The sequence below is a fragment of the Pan troglodytes genome, chromosome 16 (genome assembly GCF_028858775.2).
Source record: "Pan troglodytes isolate AG18354 chromosome 16, NHGRI_mPanTro3-v2.0_pri, whole genome shotgun sequence".
In the NCBI taxonomy this organism is placed as follows: domain Eukaryota; kingdom Metazoa; phylum Chordata; class Mammalia; order Primates; family Hominidae; genus Pan; species Pan troglodytes.
In genome coordinates this window covers 51,612,542-51,638,622 of record NC_072414.2, presented here as the reverse complement: position 1 = coordinate 51,638,622, position 26,081 = coordinate 51,612,542, and the positions used below count along the sequence as shown (strand labels likewise).

At 43.9% G+C, this 26,081-nt stretch overlaps 1 protein-coding gene across 5 annotated transcripts in view; it reads right to left on the bottom strand.

The window, feature by feature from the left end:
• Positions 1-7,009: 7,009 nt before the first annotated feature.
• The window catches only part of GCNT3 (glucosaminyl (N-acetyl) transferase 3, mucin type), a 96,667-nt gene continuing 77,595 nt past the window's right edge, over positions 7,010-26,081 (bottom strand). The window contains exons 1-4 of one of the 5 annotated variants that reach the window (XR_010151717.1): positions 12,952-13,020; positions 11,417-11,606; positions 8,572-10,091; positions 7,010-7,077 (exon numbers count right to left, since the gene is read on the bottom strand). Coding sequence is in view for 4 of the 5 variants with exons in the window: in XM_054667612.2 (XP_054523587.1) it covers positions 8,715-10,031 (1,317 nt within the window). In the remaining variant the exon portion in view is untranslated. Of the gene's footprint in view, positions 7,078-8,258; positions 10,092-11,416; positions 11,607-12,951; positions 13,108-16,290; positions 16,371-18,273; positions 18,408-26,081 lie in introns of those variants that run through there. The other 4 variants (XM_054667612.2, XM_054667611.2, XM_054667614.2 and 1 more) reach the window with 4 other exon arrangements.

Genomic DNA, 26,081 nt, shown 5'->3' with positions numbered 1-26,081 from the left:
AGTCAAACAATGTGACAAACTTCATTGCTGTCTTATTTTTTTAAATTGCCACAGTGCCCCCACCTTCAGCAACCACCACCCTTGACCAGTCAGCAGCCATCAACATTGAGACAAGACCTACATCAGCAAAAAGATCATGACTCACTGAAGGCTCAGATTATTAATATTTTTTTAGCAATAAAGTATTTTTTTGCACTGGTTACCCAATAATGTTTTTAAAATAATGCATATACATTGTGTTTTTAGACATAATGCCATTACACAGATACAGTGTAAACATAACTTTTATATACACTGGGAAATCTAAAACTTTGTCTGACTTGCTGTATTGCAAAATTTGCTTTACTCAGTGTCCTGGAACCAAATTCACAATAACTCTGAGATATGCCTGTATATATATGTTTACTACAAAACATGTTCAAGAAGGTCCTTAGAACACAATTTATAATGGACAAAACTTGGAAACAACCCAAATGTCCGTCAACAGAATGGATCGACTATGGTATATTCATACAATGGATTATTACACAGCAGTGAGAATCACTGAACTGCTACAAAAAACATAGATGAATCTTGTAAACATATTGTTGAGTTTCCTGAATCACTGAACTGCTACATACAACATAGATGAATCTTGTAAACATAATGTAGAGTTTAAGGAGCCATAAACAAAGGAGAACATAGTACTTACATAAAATTCAAAAACAGGCAAAATAATCTGTGATGTTAGAAGTGAGAACAATGGTTATTTTTGGAAAGCCATTGGAAAGGAACACAAGAGATACTCTGGGTTGCTGGGAATGTTCTCTTTCTTGACCAGCGTTCTAGTTACACAGGTGTGCTCACTTTGGAAAAATTCTTGAGTTAGATATTTGGAATTTTTGTATTTTTGCATACAGATATTATACCTCAGATAAGATGTTGGTTGAAAAAGAGGCTGGATACAGCGGTTCACACCTGTAATATCAGCACTTTAGGAGGCTGAGGCAGGAGGATTGCTTGAGGCCAACAGTTCAAGACTAGCCTGGGCAACATGGCAAAACCCCGTCTGTACAATTTTTTAAATTAGCAAGGCATCATAGTGCATGTCTGTAATCCCAGCTACTTGAGAGGCTGAAGTGGGAGGATCGCTTCAGCCCAGGAGATTGAGGCTGCAGTGAGCCATGATCGTGCCACTGTACTCCAGTCTAGGCGACACAATGAGAGAACCCCACAGATCCCACAACATCCACCCATCTACTACAGCTGAGTCCATCCACACTGCCTTCACTCCTGTTACTGTAGAACTGTTCATACTTCCATGAAAGACAAGCCTTTCTTCTTGTGCCCTTAAATAATCATCTCTCTTTTCTTTCCAAAGATGTCATCACTCTGGCAAGCCTCCCAACTCATTCCTACATCTTTTCCTCTTGACTAGATCTTTCCCATCAATATACCAACAGGTTACCACTTTATACATTTTCAAGATAACCTTCTCTTAACCAGTTACTGTACTTTTTTTCTGCTTCTTTTGGCTTAAAGTAAAACTCCTCAAAAGATTTTCTATACTTGCTGAATCCACTTTTGTTCTCCCTGAACCACCTCCAATCAAGTGCTCACCTCCACACTCCACAAAAACCGATCTTATCAAGCTTACCTCCATGTTGTTAAATCCAAGTCATTTCTTCATCCTCATCATATGCAAGTCTCAGCAGCTTTTGATGCAATCATCAGCTCTCTCTTTCCTGAAACACTTTTCCTGTTTGCTTCCAGAACATCACACTCACCCTGTTTTCCTTCTACCACTCTAGTTGCTTCTTTCCTACTCTCTTTTGCTGGTTTCTCCTTGTCTCCCTGCCCTCTGCAATTTGGAAACTGCAATTCATTTGGTAGCCTCTATTCCCTTTTCTCTCTTTTAAGGTTCTTATCCGTTTCATGACTTTACACAATCTGTAAGCTGTTAAACACCAGGTAAGTATCTCCAATCCAGATCTCTCCCCCAAATTCAGACTTCTATATACATTCATCTCTTCAGCATCTCTACTTGGATATCTAATAGCCATCTGCAGTTTTATATGTTCACAAAGTCCTGACCTTCCCTGAAAAACCAGTCTTCCACAGGCTTCCCATCTTAGTTAGTGGCAACACCATCCTTCTAACAAGATAAAACCCTTGGAGTTATTTACTCCTCTATTTCTCTCCAACTCAATCTGTCAGCAAATCCTCACACTGAACCTTCAAAATACTTCCAGGCTGGATGCGATGGTTCACGTCTGTAATCCCGGCACTTTAGGAGGCTGAGATGGGGGGATCGCCTCCTATCTCAGGAGTTCAAGGCCAGCCTGGGCAACATGGTGAAACCCCATCTTTACAAAACATACCAAAGTTAGCTGGACATGGTGGCATGCACCTGTAGTCCCAGCCACTTGGGGGGCTGAGGCAGGAGGATCACTTGAGCCCAGGAGGTCGAGGCTGTGGTGAGCTGAGATCATGCCACTGTACCCTAGCCTGTACAAAAAAAAAAAAAAAAAAAAAAAATTCCAGAATCTTTCCAGCCACTTTCACCACTTCTACTACTACGGCTTTGGTTCAAGCCACTATTGCATAGTGCCTGGATTATTGCTATAGTCTCCTAACTGGCCTCCCTGCTCTACCCTCACCCCCAAGCCAGTCTGTTCTCAATGCAGCAGGCTAGAGTCATCCTATTAAAATGTGAGTTCTCTGCTCAGAAACCCCTACAATGGCCTATTTCACTCAAAGGAGAAGACAAACTCCATACAATAGCTTAAAAAAGCCTCTACTGGCCTCCTCTGTATGCCCCTCTTAACTCCTCTTCTTCTCCTCCTTTAATCCACTTACGATAGCTTCCTCGCTGTTCCTGAAACATGACAGGTGGGTTCCTGCTTCAGGGCCTTGCAAGTCTTTCCTCTAGAATGGGATCTTCCCCCTTAATCCTCATGGATCATTTCCTCATCTCCTCAGATGTTTTTATTTTTCCTTGAGATGGGGTCTTGCTGTGTCACCCAGGCTGAAGTATACTGAGTGGTACAATCATTGTTCACTGCATCCTCGACTCCTGAGCCCAAGTAATCCTCCTGCCTCAGTCTACCAAGTAGCTGGAATTACAGGTGTGCACCACACCTGGCTAATATTTCTATTTTTTGTAGAGACAGCGTTTTGCCATGTTGCCTAGGCTGGTCTCGAACACCTGGGCTCAAGCAATCTTTCCTCCTTGGCTTCCTGAAGTGCTGGGATTACAGGCGTCAGCCACCATGCCTGACCTTCCTTCAGATCATTACTTGAACATCACCTTTTCATCGAGGGATTTCCTGTCCACCCATGGGTGTGTGTGTGTGTGTGTGTGTGTGTGTGTGTGTGTTTTGGTTTTGGTTTTGTGTGTTTTGGTTTTGTTTTTTGGTTTTGAGACAAGGTCTCACCCTGTCGCTGAAGCTGGAATGCAGTGGCACAATGATTATAGTTCACTACAGCCTCTAACTCCACAGGCTCAAGCTTTCCTCCTGCTTCAGCCTTCCCAAGTGCTGGGATTACAGATGTGAGCCTCCACACCCAGCCCAGACCACCCTGATTAAAATTTTAAATATCTTCCCTTTCCACTCCATCCTCCCAAGTTCTCCATCACTTCCTTTGATCTCTATCATTTGTTTCCTTATAATAATTCACAGTCTGTTTCCCACTAGTATGCAAACAACACAAGTGTTGGAATTTTTGTCTGTGTTTTGACTGATGTATCCCCAGTGCCAAGAACAATTCCTGGTAAACAGTAAGAGCACAATAGTTGTGGGATGAAGACGTTATCTCATTGATTGCCAGTACATTCAAGCTTCATAGAGGCAGGAACCATATCTTATTCATCTTTGTAATAAAAAATTAAATGGGCCGGGTGTGGTGGCTCACACCTGTAATCCCAGCACTTTAGAAAGCCAAGGGGGTGGATCGCCTGAGGTCAGGAGTTCGAGACCAGCCTGGCCAAGATGGAGAAACCCTGTCTATACTAAAAATACAAAAATTAGCCGGGCATGGTGGCGGGCACTTGTAATCCCAGCTACTTGGGAGACTGAGACAGGAGAATCACTTGAACCCCAGAGGTGGAGGTTGCAGTGAGCCAAGACCATGCCACTGCACTCCAGCCTGGGCAAGAAGAGCAAAACTTGTCTCAAAAAAAAGACTAAATGGAAGCAGTAAGATCAGATTCTTGGGGACAGGTGCAGTGGCACCTGCCTGTAATCCCAGCTACTCAGGAGGCTGAGGAAAGAGGATTGCTTGAGCCCATGAGTTCAAAACCAGGCTAGGCAACGTAGTGAGATCTCATCTTTAAAAAGTAAGAAGAATCTTAAAAAAATAGAAAAACTGATCTTTGGCTCAAGTAAGGTACTTAAAGCAGACAAGCAGGCAGGGTATTTAATTATTCTTTTTTTTTTTTTTTTTAAGAGTCAGAATCTTGCTCTCATGCCAGTTTGCAGTGCAGTAGCACGATCATGGCTCACTGCATCCTCAAATTTCTGAGCTCAAGTAATCCTCCCACCTCAGCCTCCTGAAGTGCTGGGATTACAGGTGTGAACCACCACACCTAGCCCCCATGTTTTTTCCAGTTTTAATCAAAGTATTTGACCTCCTCAACTGAAGTATGTCATATGTTCCCAAGCAAGGTTATCAACGGCCTTCTCCTTCTTTCTTGAGAAATTTTCAAGCTGGGCATGGTAGCATATGCCTGTAGTCCCAGCTACTCAGGAGGCTGAGGCAGGAGGATCGCTAGAGCCCAGGAGGTTGACCTGGGTTCAGGCAATCCTCCCGCCTCGGCCTCCCAAAGTGCTGGCATTACAGGTATGAGCCACTGTGCCTGGCCTTCTTTCAGACCTTTACTTGAACATCACCTTTTTATTGAGGGATTCCCTGTCAACGCTTTTGTGGGTTTTTTGTTTTTGCTTTTTGAGACAGGGTCTCACTCTGTCACTCAAGCTGGAATGCAGTGGCACAATGATCATAGTTCACTGCAGCCTCAGACTCCCTGAGCACGCCTGCAGTTCCAGCTACTCAGGTGGCCGAGGTGGAAGGATTGCTTGAGCCCAGGAGGTCGAGGCTGTGGTGAGCCATCACTGCAGCACTGCACTCCAGCCCGGGCAACAGAGTGAGTCCCCCGTTTCCAAAAAAAAAAAAAACATTTTTTCCACTCAACCAAGAGAAAGACAAAAACTACAATGAGCAGAGTGTACAACAAAAATGCAGTTATTAAAACAATGCTTACCAATAGCCCACAGATAAAAAATAAGGAGGAAATCCAAACCCTGAGATGTAATACAAACGCAGTTGTTCAATTAATTTGTGAGATTTTTCCTTACCAGAGAACGGTTAAAGACACAGATATGACTCAGAGGGAAGAGAAAAATCAGCAGATGTGTTGGTGTATGATTTCTATAATACACTAAACAAATGAGGGCTAAATTCAACCCCTCTGATATGAAGACCCTGTGTTATTAAATAAACAGCACTTCCTATGCACCTGAATATATTTCTAGAGAAAATTTCAATGGTTGAAAAATTTCAGTAACTTATCCCAAAAAAAATGACAAGTTCACATTTTAATCTTTTTATTTATATAAAAAATTATAAATTATTTCACATGAAAGCTTTTGGAGTAAGTTAACTATGAGGCCGAAGTTCTTTTCTCAGAGAATCTGCACCCAGGGAGGCTTTTCTGCCTACTTCCCACGGTGGCCGTGTGCCCCTTCTACCTCCTTCAGAGGAGGACCAAGGACCATCACATCAGCCAGCAGGGGGAGGCCGTGATCGATCACCACTGCTGGCAACAGACCTCTCAGGGCACACCCACTGTGTATACAACTAGTCATCAGTCATCTCCGTAGTGGGGTTGGGAGCAAAGTGAATAGGACTCTATTACAATGCAGGCAAGTTGGTAGTGACAATGACCATTATCTAAGAAGTACAACCTTACCAAAAAAAAGTAACTTTTTTTTTTTTTTTTTGAGACTCAGTCTGGCTCTATCGCCCAGGCTGGAGTGCAGTGGTACGATCTCAGCTCACTGCAACCTCTGCCTCCCATGTTCAAGCGATTCTCCTGCCTCAGCCTCCCAAGTAGCTGGGATTACAGGTACCCGCCACCATGTATGGCTAATTTTTATATTTTTAGTAGAGATGGGGTTTCACCATGTTGGCCAGGCTGGTCTTGAACTCCTGACCTCAAGTGATCTGCCTACCTTGGCCTCCCAAAGTGCTGGGATTACAGGCGTCAGCCACCACACCTGGCCAAAAGTAACTACCTTATAAATAAAAAAACTCACTGTGTCAGACACAGTGATAACTGTCAGAGTTACAGGGTTTGCATAGAGAAAGTTGATCATGACAGAAAACTTGATGAATTGAATGACAACACTCAGAAAGGGCTGGGTGCGGTAGCTCACGCCTGTAATCCCAGCACTTTGGGAAGCCAAGGCAAGTGGATCACTTGAGGTCAGGAGTTCAGACCAGCCTGACCAACATGGTGAAACCCTGTTTCTACTAAAAAAATACAAAAAAATTAGCCGGGCAAGGTGGCACACACCTGTAATCCCAGTTACTCAGGAGGCTGAGGCAGAAGAATCGCTTGGACCCAGGAGGCGGAGGTTGTAATGAGCCAAGATCGCGCCATTCATTGCACTCCAACCTGGGTGACAGAGTGAGACTCTGTCTCAAAAAAAAAAAAAAAAAATCAGAAAGGAAGAAACATATTAATGACATCATGACGTATTAATGGGAGCATCCTTCAGATTACACCAATTAACTTGCATATAAATCACCTTTCCAGGGCATATCGTATGCAGAAGATGAGCTGTACTATATTCAAAGGGCACTGCCTAAGTTTTTATAGTATCCCTTGCCCATCACAGAAGAGTATAACTTAGCCAACAACCATCTCTGGAGCTTCGGAAAGGAAACTGTTTCACTAGGTAACACTTGGGAGGTGGCGTGCTGTATGTGTGTATACATACACACACATATATGTATTTACACATACCTTATTGTCTCCCCGCGAGGAAATGTGTAATCTGCAGAATCACTGATAGCGATCCTTCCATTCGCATTCTGAAATAAGAGTTTTGACTCAAGAGGGGACCAGGCATGGTGGCTCACACCTGTAATCCCAGCACTTTGGGAGGCTGGGGCAGGTGGATCACTTGAGGCCAGGAGTTTGAGACCAACCTGGCCAACATGGTGAAACCCCATCTTTACTAAAAATACACAAAAATCAGCTGGGCATGGTGGCTCACATCTGTCATCCCAGCTACTTGCAAGGTTTGGGGGGAGAATCACTTGAACCTGGGAGGCAGAGGCTTCAGTGAGCCAAGATCATGCCACTGCACTCCAGCCTGGGCAACAGAGTGAGAACCTGTCTCAAAAAAATAAAAAAAGAGTTTTGACTCAAGAAGCCTAAACATGGAATAATAAGACATCCTGGTTTAACTGAATAGTCCTATTTTTATTTCTCAATACAATTATTAATAGTGCAGACTCTCCCCCTACAAAAACATGTTCCACTTTGAATAATAAATTACACATTACCTTACCTGATTGGCTATTATCTCCTTTATGGAACATTAGCTAAGCTTTGGCTGTGAAGTGGACAAAATTAGAATTAGTGCTGCGATTTTCCTGTAAGAATACAGGAAAGGTGGTCAAACTGGTTAAATCACCCTGCCTTTTCCTTTACAGAAAAATCACGAACCTGGCAATATAAACAAAATGAGGATGGCTTTTAACAATGGAAGAACCAGCCCTGTTCCCCTGTCTTCATTAGAATTTGCTATTCGTAGGCCAGGTGCAGTAGTTCCCACCTGTAATCCCAGCATTTTGGAAGGCCGAGGCGGGCAGATCACAAGGTCAGGAGTTCAAGACCAGCCTGGTGAATATGGTGAAACCCGGCCTCTACTAAAAATACAAAAATTAGCCAGACATGGTGCTGCATGCCTGTAGTCCCAGCTACTCAGGAGGCTGAGGTGGGAGTATCACTTGAACCTGGGAGGCGGAGGTTGCAGTGAACTGAGATTGCACTACTGCAGTCCAGCCTGGGTGACAGAGCAAGACTCTGTCTCAAAAAAAAAATTGCTATTCATGCAGCCTGTCAGGACCATTTCAGAATAATGAGAACTCTCTTGCCAGCCCCTAGGGATTTTAAATGTCATGAATAGTTATGAGAAAAAGTCTCACACACTTTATCTGTTTATATTTATATTATTTCTGGCATACTAGGCAAAAAGTAGAGGTAATACTTTGAATCAGGAGCTATTTATTTTTAAGTTAACAGTACAGAAGGGAAGGTTCTCTTTCCATCAAAGTTCTCCTCCACGCTACCAAACCTGGAATTATTAGGAACAGCAGCTCCACAGAATGGAAAAGCTACCAGCAGGCATTCAACTGAAATCAAGTGCCCTACCACATATCCCTCCTTCACTCTCCCTATCACAGCAGTTCTCATTCTCACTTAGTGAGAAAGTTAGTGGAGGAACTACTAGGGTTAGGGGTGAGAGAACAAGCAGCATTCACCCAGACAGCAATTTGCAAGGCAAAAGATCTACTTACCCACACTCTAATAGCAGCCCTCTTATCCTAAAGGATGCCACGAATTGCAAAGCCCTGGTCTCCCACCCACACTGTCCCAGCAAGTTCTGAGCATGTTTGTACATGCTCGTGCCCCACAGGTAGCAATGCCCTCATAGTGTGTCTCAAAGTTCAGTCCCATAGATGGCCTTATAACGTAGGTATTCTTCTAAGCACTGAAGAGCATTATCATCTACCTTTGGGTCAAACTTGTTGGCCAACAGGTGATGGTTGTGAAGCATCCAATTCAAGTCCCCAGCCCCATAAATGCAGATAGCCCGCTGGTGGATTCCAGAGCAGGGAGCATAAGGAGCACCCTTATCGATGTCTCCCTCATGACCCTGCCACTTGACCAGCCTGGCAATAGAAGTCATGTCTGAGATGTCGTACTTGGGGTGGTTGGGAACAGAGCCAGGCATCCACCGTGCACGCTGAAGGGTGGCCCAGAGGTGTTCATCAGGGCTATAAGTGTCTTTTACCCATTCAATCAGTTGTTGGGATTTAGGGTTCTTCAAAACATGTTGGACGAAATCTCGGGAAGCCACAATGTACGCATTCCCTGTAAACATAGTTAAATTATAAGGGGGAGGATCCTTCTTCTTGTTGGTTAGGTGTAATGTGTCTCCCACTACCTCAAAGTGATATTTCCAGCGGGTTTCTTTGTGCTTAGGAGGTACCTCTGACTCCATGCTATTCCTCCCATTCAACATCTTGAGAGCCTGGACCATCTCCGCATTGCTCTTTATAGGAAAGTCCGTCCCACATGTATTCAGGAAGTATTTCCACGGCACTGAGCTCTGGAGCAAGTCTTCCATGCAGTTGATGTCAGCTTGCACCCTGGACCAGGAGGCATAAACCACCCGAACCAGCTTACTGGCTATGAAGACATTTGGGAAGCAAGAAATAATTGCTTTGACCGCCTCTTTGAAAGTTTCTGGGGACTTCTCATCCACATGGATGCAGTATATGTTCTGAGGGGCATACACAGCTCGCAGTAGCCTTTCAAAGTTTTCAATCTTCTCATGAATCACCATAGAGTATGCAATAGGGAACTCCACCTCTTCTTTGCTCAGTGGGAACTGTATGAACTTCCTTTCAGCCTTGAAGTGCTCACAGTCTCTGGTGAGGGAGAGGTAGTGGGTGTCTGTGAAAGGCTCTCGCTTCTTCTTGACCTCCAGGTTATTCAGAATAGCCTGAAGCACTGCCTCTTGGTCCCCTCGGGTGACCCCTGAACAGTTGATAGACCTCTTTGCTGGCAGTTTCAGGAAATTATACAAGATATTCCTACAGTACTGGCTTTGAGATTCCCTGGACTCCAGACCCAAGTGGTCAGAGTCACACTTTAACCTGAAAGACAGTTTCAGAGCCACAGTGGCCAGCAGCATATAGCAGCCCAGGGCCCACAAGTAATGCCGCTGGCAGAGTCTCTTCCATTGAACCATCGTCACAGAATGGGAGACAGGTGGAGACCGAGCACAGGGAAGGAGGAGGAGGACACAATCCTTGGACAGAACAAAATGCCTCCAGTTACAAACTAATCATTCCCAGAAACATCAAGCTCAATTCCAAACTGATGACAAAAAATATTTCTTACCTGGACAAAAATCCTTAGTAAAGACCTGCCTAGAAGCCCCTTACATCTGGTTTGTTGATGGAGATCTGTAATCTGACCCTACAAACTAGCCGACCACACTCAAGTCTGGATCTGGCTACACCTCCACCCCAGGAGAAAAGGAAGAACTGAGTACCTGCTGCCACGGTGCGTCATTAGTAAGAGCAAGTCCCCACCCACCCTTCATTCCTCATTCTTCTTCTCATGCCTTACCACCCTAGAATATAACTCTTATCTGGGGTCTGGAATTTCTGACAGATCTGGAGAGAAAAATCCATAAAATTCAGACTCTTGGCATCGGTTCTAGAAACCTAAAGGTCCTTTTAAAACATTTCTTGCTTCTATTTTGGCAATTTATATAGCATTAGAATGCTTTTCACCATATATAATTCATTGGTGAGGTGTGACATCTAGCCACACTTTTTTAAAAATTTTCTTAAAGAAGTAAAAATAACTGGATATTATCCAAAAAATGCATTGAAATCATTCAGAGTATCCATCCAAATTTAAAATATACTTGCACACAAGCTGTGTATATACAATATTTAATGAGTACCTTTTGTGGGTGAGAAATATTTCTTTGAGAAATATTTATTTACACTGTCCCATTTAATAACCTTCACAACCAATCTGAAATGTATTATTAAGCCTCTTTTATAGATAGGAAAACAGAAGCTAAATAACTTGCCAAATACACATGTTTTAAGAAGCAAATCCGGGACTGCTCTCCACTCTCTCTTCTCCCCCAGTGTTTTTGTCTACAAGCCTAATGCTTGTTCCAACAAACCACAGCTACCTTTGAAATACAATACAGGAAGTATTATAGCTCTTTTATATTTTGTTTGGACTCCCAAACAAATTTCACTGTCCGATGAAGACCAGGAAGCCCCTTTAAAAAAAAAGAAAAGAAAACAAAAGAAAACAAAAGAAAAATAAAGAAAAGAAAAAACATTGTACATTGAAATCCTAAGATGAATATGGAAAAAAAAAAAAGAAAAAATAAATACAATAAAGGGTACTGAATATCAGTAAAGAAAACCAGATATTATAGAAAATAATCCCTAAAAGGAGAGGGACAAAATGTGCCACATCCTTCAAGCGATGATTATTTTCCCTTGTTGTAGCTCTTCCTAAACACAAGAATGTATTCTCTTTAGTAATAGCTTTTATGGGAATCTAAGAGGAAGGAAAATGAAAAATGAAGAAAATTCTCACCTTTAGTAGCTTCTCTCCTGCTTAGGGATGATCTCTTCACAAGGCATGATTCTGTTTCCAAGTGAAGACTGGCGGTGTTCCGTGGCAGCAAATGTGAACGACCATGTCCCCTGATCTTCTAACCCTCCAAAAGGTATTTTCTGACACTCATAAGATGTCCAAGGAACAGTTTCAGTCTCCTCTTTAATATCTGCAAAGTAGAGGGCAGCAGGTGGCTCCATCACTCTCCTTTTGACTTCCTGCTCTCAGGTAAGACAGCAAGCTCAGAGAAATCATGCAGAAACATTCTCAAGCCCAAGTCATTCAGGGAGGTCAGTGAGGCAGGAAAGAATGCTGGCAATATCCGAGAAGGCAAGCAGATATTTCAGCCAGAACAGCCCAGTTTGTACCTGTGTCACGAACTATTCATAAAAGCCTGTCAGTGCTCACGCAAGAACTTGAAAGCCTTTTTCCCTCAACGAGGAACCATAGAAACAGAGAGATATGCCCCTCCCTTCTTTTGGTCGGGGGTCCAAATGTCACTCATGTTCCCTGAACATTACAAGAGGTGGGAATAAAAATACTCTTCAAGGATTTTTCTTTTGTTATTTTACTTTTCTTTAAAAAAAGCAAATCAATGAAATCCATAGTTCATTCTTCAAATGCAACTGCTCCCTCCTGGCATCCCACCAGAAAACATCCATTTGCCTGTCTTTGCACGATTATTAATAATCTGTAAGTTGTAGAAATACCCAAAGGGTTCCAGTTTGTAGAGCTCCCTCACTAATGTCTATGAGTCTAGAGCTGTTGGCAGTCTAAGGAATGGATTACACTATGGGCTGTTGGACTTCAGTGAGAGCCCCATGGGGTGGTTTTGGCCATGGTATAGATTACAAAATGCCTTCTTCAAAGCTGCTGACATTGTTAGCCTCTCCCCAACCCGGCCCCCAACTGCTCCACCTAAAAAGCAACACTCCTAACCAAATATCTGAACAGAGCAAGTTTTTTGTTGTTTTTACAATGTGTCTGGCTCTGTCGCCCAGGCTGGAGCGCAATGGTGTGATTACGGCTCAATGCAGCCTTGACCTCCTGGGCTCAAGCCATCCTCCTGCCCCAGCATCCTGAGTAGCTGGGACCACAGGCACACACCACCATGCGGAGATATTTTTTTTTTTTTTTTTTTTTTTAGTAGAGATGAGGTCTTGCTATGTTGCCCATGCTCATCTCAAATTCCTGGGCTCAAGTGATCCTCCCACCTCGGCCTCCCAAAGTGCTGGGATTACAGGAGTGAGCCACCACGCCCAGCCTGAACAGGGCAAATTTAATATAAAGAACTCAACTAGGTATAAAGTTAAGATATAAAGTGTTGGGGAAGGAGGCACTATTAAGGCACTAGCAATTGTTGGACGCAGCTACCACTCCTAGATTGAGGGAATTAAGGGAGGAACTGAAAATTATTAAATTGAAATTTTGGGTGGAGAGACACCAAAGAAGCTGAAACTCATGGCTCTGAAGAGTGGGGACCACTCAACAAATGCTGAGGTCTCTGAGCTCACAGGAGGGCCCTCTGGGCTGAGATCCAGACCTCTCGGGAGGCAAATGATATCTCTGCTGATAGCTACTGTAAACTGAATTTAGTGCAGCTACACAAAGGAACAGCCACTGAGACATAAATAGGCGTTGACATGGTGACGCTCACAGAAGCAGGAAGCAGATAGGAAGCAAACAGGAAGTCCCTCCTCCAGCCGGCTGTCTCCCTCCAGTGCCCTTTATTGGCAGAGTTTAAGCAGAAACGTGGTTTACAAGAGGCATGAATAACCTCCAGCATTACAAAGTAGAGTTGAGAAGGGTGGATTTCTCCTGAAGATAATGAGGCAATAATGGAGATGAGTCAGAGTTGCCTTCTTGGTGCACGAATTGTTTACATGCACACACCTCCAAGATTTTCAGCGCAGAGAATTTAGGTATTTTATTTTTTGGTCCTCTGCCCACCGGCCTCTGACTTAGATGAAGCTACAGCAAAGACAAGAAAGTCATGTAGGGTTGTCAGAGGTGCTTGAACCAGAGCAACTCCATCTTGAATAAGGGCTGGGTAAAATGAGGCTGAGACCTACTGGGCTGCATTCCCAGATGGTTAAGGCATTCTAAATCACAGGATGAGATAGAGGAGATAGGCCCAAGATACAGGTCATAACAATCTTGCTGATAAAACAGATTGTAGTAAAGAAGCCATCTAAAACCCACCAAAACCAAGATGGTGACGAGAGTGACCTCCTGTCCTCCTCACTGCTACACTCCCACCAGTGCCATGACAATTTACAAATACCATGGCAACAACAGGAAGATACCCTATTTGATCTAAAAGGGGGAGGCATGAATAACCCACCCCTTGTTTAGCCTATCATCAAGAAATAACCATTAAAATGGGCAACCAGTAGTCCCCTCAGGGCTGCTATGTCTATGGAGTAGCTATTCTCTTATTCCTTTACTTTCTTAATGAACTTGCTTTCACTTTACGGACTCGCCCTGAATTCTTCCTTGTGCAAGATCCAAGAACCCTCTGTTGGGGTCTGGATCAGGACCCCTTTCTGGAAACAGGGTCATATGCACCCCTACGTGGGCCCTGCTCCACGGGCTGTTTTCTGCAGTACTGGGATTCTCAGTGACTTTCCATTGTTGAGTATAAAATCTCTGGGACAAGAATGATTATGGGATAAGCACTTGCTTCAGTATTCTCATCTAGAAAAACTCCTCCACTTTATTCATATCTTACTTTTCTTTGGTGCCCCCCTCAAGTCTCACCTTCATTCCCATAAAAACTGCATTATAGAGTCCCTCAGTAAGAGAAAACACTTTGAATACTTGAGGGCTTTTGTTTGTGTATGTGTTTTTCAGAGACAGGGTCTTGCTGTCACCCAGGCTGGAGTGCAGTGGCAGATCATAGCTCACTGCAGCCTCGAACTCCTGGGTTCAAGCCATCCTTCCACCTTAGCCTCCCAAGTAGCTGGGACTACAGGCACAAGCCACCATGCCCAACTAATTTTTATTTGTATTTTTTTTGTAGAGATGGGGTTTCACTGTGTTGCCCAGGCTGGTCTCAAGCTCTTGGGCTTCCAAAGTGCTGGGATTAAAAGTGTGAGCCACTGTGCTGGGCCTGAATATTTTTTTTGTTGTCATTTGAGACAAGGTCTGGCTGTACAGCCCAGACTGGAGTGCAGTGGCGCCATCTCAGCTCACTGTAACCTCTGCCTCCTGGGCTCAAGCGATCCTCCTACCTCAGCCTCCTGAGTAGCTGAGATTACACTCAGCTAATTTATTTTTATTTTTATTTATTTATTTATTGTAGAGATGGAGTTTGCTGTTTCTCTGGCTGGTCTTGAACTCAGGAGCTCAAGCAATCTCCCCGCCTCAGCCTCCCAAAATGCTAGGATTACAGGCATGAGCCACCATGCCCAGCCAAATATTTTATTTTTAAGGTAACCAAAGTAAGTTTGTTATGTGTTAAGTATTTGTTAATAACACATTAAGAAATCGTGGCTCTATTTTGTTGAGATGGTCTACATTATAGTAACGCCAAGTACCTAGTAATAAAGCCCAGCGTGGGACTCAGCCCAAAAAAGCTAGGTCTGAATCCTGGCTCTACCGCCTTCAAGCTGAATGATCTGCAGCAAATTCATTCATCAGTCTGTATTTTAGTGACTTCTTTTGCATAATAGAAGCTAATGCTAATATTTGTTTTATACTACTATTGAGAAGATTAAACAAGATACATATGAAGGACCAGGCAAATATAGCCTGGTACTTACAGCCCCTCAATGAAGGTTATCATGAAATAGATCCAGTGCTAGCCCACAAAGACCTATTTTACTGACAAAATAACTCAAGGTGGTTACAAGTAGCATTCCTGAGCTCTGGACCAAGCAGAAGTGTTAATGTTTATGATGTAGTGAGGGAAAGGACTAAGAATTGCCCTCCATCTCTGTGTTCTATGGAGAGACTCTATTTTAAGTTGTCACCCTCAGTACCTCAGGGAGAACAAGACCAGGGATGAGCTGCAACTGACCCCAGGGAGGTACAGGAGAGGGGACAGAATGGCTGCCGAAGGGCACAGGAAGATCGGGGGTGAGGCAACCTGCAGAGATCAGGCAAGCATTCAGAAAGATGGCCAGCAGCTTCCTCACCTTAATTCCATGCTAGCCTTCAAGAACATACAGGACACTTGGCAAGAGGGAGAAAGGGCGCAGTCCCAGACTGCCTGGGATCCCAGGCACATTTCAAGGCAAAAACTTAAACCTGGGGTATGATGCTTTTCACAGGGTTCCTTTTACCCCTGGCTAAAGACAAAAGGTACAGCCAGATGATGCTGAAAGCAAATTTATCCAACAGCCCAGGAGTCATGAAGCTATTTAGACATCCCAAGAACTGAAAGGATGACCTTCACCTCCCTCAGCAACCAAAATATAAAGCAACATAATATAAGTAAGTCCAACCCAGTCCTGAGTTTTCCGACAATGACTACTACTATAATGCTGTCTTTGAAATAGCTAATTCTTCCCACTCAGACTCCTAAATCTTTTTCTCCTAATCACTAGTTCAGGCTTCCTATGGGCCAAAAGCTTCAACTTCATCCCTTGAGCTTTGAATTATAAATCCTTGTATGTTTGTGGAAAGGTCTAAGAGTTCCAGTCATGGGAAACAGAGAAACTAAGCTAGGGTCATCAAGGTGGTGCTGAGAGAAGCCAGTGGGATTTGACGTTAACCTTGATGGAGGCTCAAGGAATCCTACAGTCCCAACACCAGCGTCAGAGAAGGGCCCAAGAAGCAGGATTCATCTTAAGCTGAATTTACAAATTAGCTAATGCACACTTTTACTTATTTGTTATGGTGGCATTTACCTTTGCCAGGCATCAGCTTGGTCTTCTCATTGACAGGAAGCTCCTTAAGGTCATGTTCTTCATCTGTTTCCCTTCAGCACCTACAGTGATAGGTATTAGCAGAATCCCAGGGCTTCCCAGAAAAACTGCTGAGTAAAGGGCAGGTCACAAGTAGCAAGGGCAGTTCCAGTGACTTAGAGAGAAGAGGCTCTGACTCAGAGAAGTAATGCGAGAGGATAGATAAATAGGAAAACCCAGTTAATGTGTAACTTATTAGGCTGGAGCTAGAGTTTGAAAAAGACTGAAGGCACTAAAGATGGGGAGAGGGGAAGTAGGGTGTTTTGAGCTCTAACATTAAAAAAATGTTCTAGGTAGTGGGCTCTTAACAAAGATGAAGTTATGACCTCTAGCCACAGACAAACGGTTGAAAGACCCAGTGTGATCAAACTGGTTTCTAATCAGGGTTGCAAAGTGAAGCTCAGACTGGATGCAATTTGCTGAAAGACAGGGACAGCCTGTAGGTTCCTCCTTAGAGCTCCACATCCTCTCTGCACTCAAAGTTCACCCTTGCTCTAGACAGCCCTCCTGGATGCACTTCACATGGCCTGGAGTGGAAGAGAAAAGAGATTAAAGAAGAAAAGAGAAAAGAGATTAAAGAGGAAAAGAAAGAGAGAGAGAGAGAAAGAGAAAGAGAGAGGAGAGAAAAGAAAGGAAGGAAAGAGGAAAGGGGAAGGGGAGGAAAAGAAAGGGGAAGGGGAGGGGGGAAGGGAGGGGGGAGGAGAGGGGGAGGGGAGGGGGAGGAGGGGGGAGGGGAGGGGAAGGGGGGAGGGAAGGGAGAGGGGAAGGGAAGGGAGAGAGGGGGAGGGAAGGGAGAGGGAGAGAGGGGGAGGGAAGGAGGGAGGGGGAGGGAAGGAGGGAGGGGAGGGAAGGAGGGAGAGGGAGAGAGAAAGAGACAGAAGAAGAGAAAAGGAAGAAAAGAAAAGAAAGGAGGAAAGGAAGGAAGGAGGGAAGGGAGGAGGAAGGTAAGGAGGGAAGGAGGGAGAGAGGGAAGGAGGGAGAGAGGGAAGGAAGGAGGGAGAAAGGGAAGGAAGGAAGGAGGGAAAGAGGGAAAGAGGGAAGGAAGGAAGGAGGGAGGGATGGAGAGAGGGAAGGAGGGAGGGATGGATGGAGAGAGGGAAGGAGGGAGGGATGGAAGGAGGGAGGGAAGGAAGGAGGGAGGGATGGAAGGAGGGATGGAAGGAGGGAGGGAAGGAGGGATGGAAGGAGGGAGGGAAGGAAGGAGGGAGGGAAGGAGGGAGGGATGGAAGGAGGGAGGGATGGAAGGAGGGAGGGATGGAAGGAGGGAGGGATGGAAGGAGGGATGGAAGGAGGGAGGGAAGGAGGGAGGGAAGGAGGGAGGGAAGGAGGGAGAGAAGGAGGGAGAGAAGGAGGGAGGGATGGATGGAGGGAATGAAGTAGGGAGGGAGGAGGGAGAGAGAGAAAGAGAAAGAAGGAAAGAAAGAAAGCCCACACTACTTACTCAAAGAAAGCAAGCAAGCAAGCCCCACACTACTTATTCACAGGAAGGAAGGAAGGAAGGAAGGAAGGAAGGAAGGAAGGAAGGAAGGAAGGAAGGAAGGAAGGAGGGAGGGAGGGAGGGAGGGAAGGAAGGAGGAAGGGAGGGAGGGAATAAAGGAAGGAAGGAAGGAAGGAAGGAAGGAAGGAAGGAAGGAAGGAAGGAAGGCAGGCCCACACTGCTTATTCACAAAATGCAGAGGAAACTTCTGAATCTTCTCAGGTGAGATAATCTTAATTTGCTACTCTCTCTCTACTCACATTCCCAAGGCCAGTCATTTGCCAAATTGTAAAGGCAGCCTTATTTCCTCACTCCAGTCTTTGGGTGGTGCTCTGCTTCCTGCCAAGACCAGCTGCCTGCTCACAGCTGCCCCTGCTGCTGCTCAGCACCACGGAAGCAAAGGGCAGCCACTGCCATGCTTGTTCTGTCTCCTGTCTCCACGAACTCACCAAAATAGACTTGTCCTTACTGTGGTGTCACAAGCTCCTTGAGGGCAGGGATCATGTCTGACTCAGCTACATCTTTCCCACAGCAGCTAGCACAAGAACTTGCAGATGGTAGTGTCGAAGCAAAGAGTCAAACTCTGTAAAATATTTGAAGAGATTTATTCTGAGCCAAATATGAGTGACCATGGCCCGTGACACAGCCCTCAGGAGGTCCAGAGAACATGTGCCCAAGGTGGATGGGGCACAGCTTGATTTTATACATTTTAGAGAGGCATGAAACATCAATCAAATACATTTAAGAAATAATTGGTTTGGTCCAGAAAGACGGGACAACTCAAAGGGGGTGGGGGATGGTAGGGGGGTATTTCCAGGCTACAGGTGAATTAAAATATTTTCTGGTTGACAATTGGTTGAGTTTGTCTAAAGACCTGGGATCCACAGAAAGGGAATGTTCAGGTTAAGATAAAAGATTGTGAAGACCAAGGTTCTTTTGAAATCTTATAGTGGCTGCCCTTAGAGACAATAGAAAAATATTTCCTATTCGTATCTTTAAAAGGTTCTAGACTCTTAATCGCTTTAAGATTGGGAGGGTCTGGAAGAAAAAGATCTAGCTATGTTAATAAAGAGTCTTTACAGATGTAAATTCTCCCCCATGAAGGACAGCTTTGCAGGGCCATTTCAAAATAATGGCAAAGAAACATGTTTTTGGGGTAAAATACTTTGTTTTTCTTCCTTGTCTCATAATGTTATGCCAGAGTCAGGTTGGAAAGTAAGTCATGATATATAGAGTTAAATAAAACCCATCTGATGAGAACTGGATTTGTAGGGCATGACTCCCCACTCCCCTTAGATAGGAATTTGGGCAAGATAAAAAATCAGAGTTTAGTCCTCAGTAGACTTGCTGTGAATATTTCCCAAATGAACGGCTACCTCACTGTCCCTGGGAAGGTCGTCTAAGTCAGAAGTCCCCCTTATCCATGGGGGATACATTGCAAGATGCCCAGTTGGATACCTGGAACAGCAGATAGTACCAAACCCTATGTATACTGTTTTTTTCCTACACATAATGATATAGTTTGAACACATGTTTCTGCCAAATTCTTGTTGAATTGCAATCCCCAGCATTGAAGTTGGGGCCTGATGGGAGATGTTTGGGTCAGGGGGGTGAATCCTTGATGGCTTGGCGCTGTCCTCTCAATAATGAGTGAGTTCTCATTGGATCTGGTTGTTAAAAAGTGCAGGGCACCTACCCCACCTCTCTACCTCTCTGTCTCACTCACTCCTGCTTTTGCCACGTGATGTGCAAGCACCTGTTCTCGCCATGTTAGAATGCCATAAGTAAAAGCTCCCTAAGACCTCCTCAGAAGCTGAGCAGATGCGGACTCCATACTTGTACAACCTGCAGAACCACGAGCCAATTAAACCTCTTTTCTTTACAAATGACCCAGTCTCTGGTATTTCTTTATAGCAATGCAAGAACAGCCTGACACACATACATACTTGTCATAAAGTTTTACAAATTATGCACAGCAAGAGATTAACAACAACTAATAAAACCATTGTAACACTATATTGTAGTTAAAGTTGTGTGTATGTGGTCTCTCTCTCTCTTCTCTCAAAACACAAATATTGTTGGACCATTGTTGACTGCAGATAACTGAAACCATGGTAAGTGAAATAGAATAAGGGGGGACTACTGTGCTGGAATCGTGGAAATACGGCTTCTTGGTAGTGTTGGGGGTCAGTAGCTGATGTTCCAAAAATGACACCTTGACCTACTGAAGAAGCCTCAAGTTCTAACCCTCCCACCCACTGTCTCTGAAGCTTAATTTCTATTATCTGCCAAAAATCCAGACCCACCAAGAACAATTGTTTTTTCTTCCCCTCCCTGAAGACCAAGAGTGTAACCACACCTGGACAGACATGGTCACACGATAATGCTCAAATTAATCTCTGTTCCCTGATCCATTCATTCCCCCTAGTAAACCCATCAACAGAATTCCTCTTCTCCTCTCTCCTCCCATAACCTATGTTGCCAGGGTGGCATATAATCTTCAGAACCTCCTTGCAGGGCGGCTAACCCCATCTGTGATTCTCCCCAGGTGTGAGTTAATACAACTTGCATGCCCCAATTAACCTGCCTTTTGTGAGTTGTGAGTTGACTTTTCAGTGAAGCTTCAAAGGATAGGGAGCTTCCCCTTGGCCTTCACAGTAGCTACTAGAATTAATGGATAGAATCTCCCTAAAGTAAACTATATGCAAAAATGTGATGCTACAGGGCTGAAGCTAATAGAAACCCAAACAACATTTTTTTTTTTTTTTTTTTTGAGATGGACTTTCGCTCTTGTTGCCCAGGCTGGAGTGCAATGGCACGATCTCGGCTCACGGCAACCTCAGCCTCCCGGGTTCAAGTGATTCTCCTGCCTCAGCTGGGATTACAGGCATGCACCACCACGCCCAGCTAATTTTGTATTTTTAGTAGAGACGGGGTTTCTCCATGTTGGTCAGGCTGCTTTCAAACTCCCGACTTCAGGTGATCTGCCCGCCTCGGACTCCCAAAGTGCTGGGATCACAGGCGTGAGCTACGGCGCCCAGCCCCCAAACAACATTTTTAAAGGGATTAATTTTGTTTAGGAAACATTCTCAGTTTGAGATGGGATTTGGAGACATGCTAATGAGATTAAGATGCCTCATAATGACTGGGTGTGGTGGCCTACCCCTGTAATCCCAGCACTTTGGGAGGCTGAGTTGGGAGGATTACTTGAGGCCAGGAGTTTCAGACCAGCCCGGGCAACACAGCAAGACCCCTATCTTTTAAAATACAACAAATTTTTTAAGAAAAAGATGCCTCTTATTGTGTCATTAGGAATCAACTTCTAAATGGAACCAATAACAAATGGTATGTAAGATATGGCCATGTTTTATTGATTTATAAATTCCATTTAACAACTGTTTATTAACCAGGTGCGCAGGCTCATGCCTGTAATCCCAGCACTTGGGGAGGCCAAGGCTGGTGGATCACCTGAGGTCAGGAATTTGAGACCAGTCTGGCCAACATGGTGAAACTCCGTCTCTACTAAAAATATAAAAATTAGCTGGGCATGGTGACGGGATTCTGTAGTCCCAGCTACTTGAACCTGGGAGGCAGAGGTTGCAGTGAGCTGAAATTACACCACTGCACTCCAGCCTGGGCAACAGAGTAACACTCCGTCTCAAAAACAAACAAAACACACAATTGTTTACTGAGGAAACTACTAAATAGTAAGTACCAGAGATACAAAGTTAATAAAGGCAGTTCCTACTCTCAAGCAGTTCATAGCACTGTGTGGGAAAAATATTTGCAAAAAGATCATTATGATGCCACCTATATTTATTTATTTATTTATTTTTATTTTTTGAGACAGAGTCTCATGCTCTGTTGCCCAGGCTGGAGTGCAATGGCACGATCTCAGCTCACTGCAACCTCTGCCTCCCAGGTTCAAGCAATTCTCCTGCCTCAGCCTCCCCAGTAGCTGGGATTACAGGTACACACGACCACGCCCAGCTAGTTTTTGAATTTTTAGTGGAGACGGGGTTTTGCCGTATTGCCCAGGCTGGTCTAGGACTCCTGACCTCAAGTGATCCACCCACCTCAGCCTCCCAAAGTTCTGGGATTACAAGTGTGAGCTACCACGCCCAGCTGCCACCCGTATTTATGATGCCACTTAAAAGTGCAAAGAGAGATGCATTGAATATACTGGAAGCCCAGAGGGAATCATTAAAAAATAGTGCAAACAAATGAGTGTAGGTCTTTGTGAAGTCTAGAAAGAATAAGAATGTGTCTTGGCGCCTCCTGCATTTTCTAGGGAAAGTTCTGGCTAGTAGCTACAAGAGGTTAAAGAAAATACCCGCTTGGGGCAATCATCTGGAAAAAGAAGGTTGTATCCTTACCCCACACTATAAACATAAGTTTCAGATTTAAATCTAAAAAGACAGTTCTAAAATTTCTAGAAAATGTATAGAATAGGCCAGGCATGGTGGCTCCCACCGGTAATCCCAGCACTTTGGGAGGCCGAGGTGGGTGGGTGGATCACCTGAGGTTAAGAGTTCGAGACCAGGCTGGCCAATATGGTAAAACCCTATGTCTACTAGAAATACAAAAAAAAAAAAAAAAAAAATTAGCCAGGCATGGTGGCGGGTGCCTGTAATCCCACCTACTCAGGAGGCTGAGGCAGGGAAAATTGCTTGAACCTGGAAGGCAGAGGTTGCAGTGAGCCGAGATCATGCCACTGCACTCCAGCCTGAGCAGTAGAGTAAGACTCCATCTCAAAAAAAAAAAAGAATAGAAGCCATGAGCTAAAAGATAGTAATACCACGGAGCCACTTCACCAGTTCTGAACTGCCTCCTCCTGGGCTGTATTTGGGTAAGAGAGAAATAATTCTTATTGTTGAAATAAAAACCTTAGACAAATTTAACAGTTTAACCGAGCAAAGAACAATTCATGAATCAGGCAGCTTCCTGAACCAGAGCAGGCTCCAAGAGACTCCAGCCCTGTACTATCATTGAAGATAACTTATGGACAGTGAAAAAAAAGTGACTTACAGAAAATGGAAGTGAGCTACAGAAAGAGTCAGATTGGTTACAGCTTGGCATTTGCTTTATTGGAATACGGTTTAAACAGTTGTCCTTTGATTGGTAAAAACTCAGTGATTGGTACAACAGTAGGTTATAGTTGTTATAGTCTGTTTACACATTCAGTTAGGTTACAATTCACTATGTACCAAGAAACCTTTAGGGTAAACTTAACCATGTAAGAAGGCAGTTTTAGGCTAAACTTAACACTAACTGATGGAACCATTACATCTTCAGGTCTCTGACATGAGCACTCATTCGTAAGTGCCTAAATCATAGAGATGCCATGTCCTAATGCAGGGACATTTAGAATCACATAAAAAAAAAAAAAAAGAAAGAAAAAAGAAGCACTTGTTTCTGAAACTACATTTGCAAAAAAATCAAATATGGCTGACTCCATCTTGCACCTAGCCTCACAAGCTGTCTACGCTCATTCCTGGGTGTCGCCCAAGCTAATCATGGGAGTAATTTGGTCTATAGTTTAACCTTAAAGTAAGGATAATAGCCCTTACAAAAATTAAACCGCCTTTGTAAAACTAATGAAAGGCCACAAGGTTAGCATTATGAAAGAGGCCTGAATTCTGCTAAAAAGTAGGTGTACTTAGCAAGCCAATGTTTGAAGGTCACAAGATCTGTGAATTCTCCAATTACGCCTATAGATAACGTGACTATCACAGAACCCAAGATTGGCCTTTTGAACTGTCTTTTTAGACTTTTGCATTTCTGATGACTGGCTGACTCCACCTTGACCCACAACTCATGACTCAGTGCATGAGGACCACTTTCCACACCCCTATAATGGAATCCTCAACCTATCAACATTCCCCACTCCCTAGCCCCCTGCCTACCAAACTATCCTTGAAAAACCCCAACCTCCAAGCCTTCAGGGAGGTTGATTTGAGTAATAACTGTGTCTCCTGCATGGTATGGCCAGCCTTGTGTCAATTAACTGCTTCCCTTACTGCAATGCCATGGTCTCACAGTGAATTGGTTTTGTCTGTACAGTAGGCAGGAAGAAGCCACTGGGTGATTCCATTGCAGAGGAGTAAAGAGTGGCTTGAGTGAGGCCTATGAAGTGTAGAATATGGACTCTAGTTCTCATTCTCTCTACCACTACTTCCTCTACTCTACCCCACCATTACAGCCCAAAGGGTTACTTTTGCCTACTACTCTGAAAAAGCCAACACACCAAAAACAGCAAGTATTGAGAAAGAGAAAGAGTTTAATAATTGCAGGGCAGCCACACGAGAGGGACAAGAGATGTTTCTCAAGCCCATCTCCCCAAGAATTCAGAGGTAGGATGTATTAGTCTGTTTTCATGCTGCTGATAAAGACATACCCAAGGCCAGGCAATTTATAAAACAAAGAGGTTTATTGGACTTACAGTTCCACGTGGCTGGGGAGGCCTCACAATCATGGCAGAAGATGAAGGGCATGTCTCATACGGTGGCAGATAAGAGAAGAGAGCTTGTGCAGGGAAACTCCCCTTTTTAACCCATCAGATCTTGAGAGACTCATTCAATATCATGAGAACAGTGCAGGAAAAACCCATCCACATAATTCAATCACCTCCCACTGGGTCCCTCCAAAGCACATGAGTATTCAAGATGAGATTTGGGTGGGGACAGAGCCAAACCATATCACAGGGTTTTTAAAGGTATTTTGGTGGGTAGGGGGATAGGGAACTGAAACAACTGATTGGTTAAGGATGAAATTATAGGGGTATCAAAGCTACAGCTGAGTCAATTCCCAGCTGTAGGTAACAGAACCAGTTGAGTTAGTTTCTTGGTCACAGGTCCAGGTGGTATCTCTTGGTCTGCCAAAATACTAAATCTGAAAAATATCTCAAAAACCAGCCCTTTAAGGTCTCAAAATAGTAATGTTATCTATAGGAGCAGTTTGGGAAGTCACAATCTTTTGACCTCTGGTTTATGACTCTGGGACAGCAGGCAGCTATAGAAAAGCAAGCTAAGCAAGCAATTAATGGGTATTGTTTAACCATGCCTATTTTTTAGCAAAGTTCAGGCCCTCCCATTGTCAGAGGTATGTGAACCAGAGCAACTCCATCTTGAATAGGAGCACAGTAAAATGAGTCTGAAACCTACTGGGCTGCATTCCCAGATGGTTAAGGCATTCTAAGTCACCAGATGAGACAGGTGGTCAGCACAAGATACAGGTCAACAAGACCTAGCTGATAAAATAGTTTGCAGTTAAGAAGCCAGCGAAAACCCACCAAAACCAAGATGGCAATGACAGTGATCTCTGGTCATCCTCACTGCTACAATCCCACCAGTGCTGACAGTTTACAAATGCCATGGCTACATCAGGAAGTTACTCTATATGGTCTAAAAGGGGGAGGCATCAATAATCCACCCCTTGTTTAGCATATCACAAAATGACCATCAAAATGGGGAACTAGAAGCCCTCAGGGCTGCTCTGTCTATGGAGTAGCCATGCTTTCATTTCTTTGCTTTCTTAATAAATTTGCTTTTGCTCTGCACTGTGGACTCAGCCTGAATTCTTTCTTCCATGAGATCCAAGAACCCTCTCTTGGGGTCTGGATTGGGACCTCTTTCCTGTAACACCATAATTCTCATCTTGTGGCCTTTTATTAGTCTTTAATAACATGGTTTCAATCTTTCAACCAGGAGGGGATAAGTTTAAGAAAAGGACTATTATGGCCTCCACAAAAAATGAGCAAAAGCAATTTAGCCTGGTAGAAGCAAGATGGAGTCAATTATGTTTGATTTCCCTTACTACTTATAATTTTTGCAAAGGCAGTTTCACTACAACCATCTTCTGTTTCTTAAGAGCACATTTCAGGAAAATGTCCAGAAAGTAATGCGTCAAAACATTAATCACTGGATTCTGTGATTACTGCCAGTTTGTTTCATCAGTTTTGTAACTTATCTAGAATACACATGCTTTTTGTTCTCTAGCTCTACATCATAATTTAGCATTATGTTTAAGTTATTTTAAAATCATTTTAGAAAATACAAAATAGTACTCTCTTTGATTACAGGAGTCAATGTTTTTTTCTTAAACCTCTTCACAGGCCTATGCAAACACATCTAGTCTTTATTAAGGAAAGAATTGTGTGTGAGTGGATGCGTGTGTGTGTTGGAGCTCAGAAACCAACACTCCCAAAATATTTTTGAAACTGCCTTTGCAAAAATTGTAACAATGAGAAAATGACGAC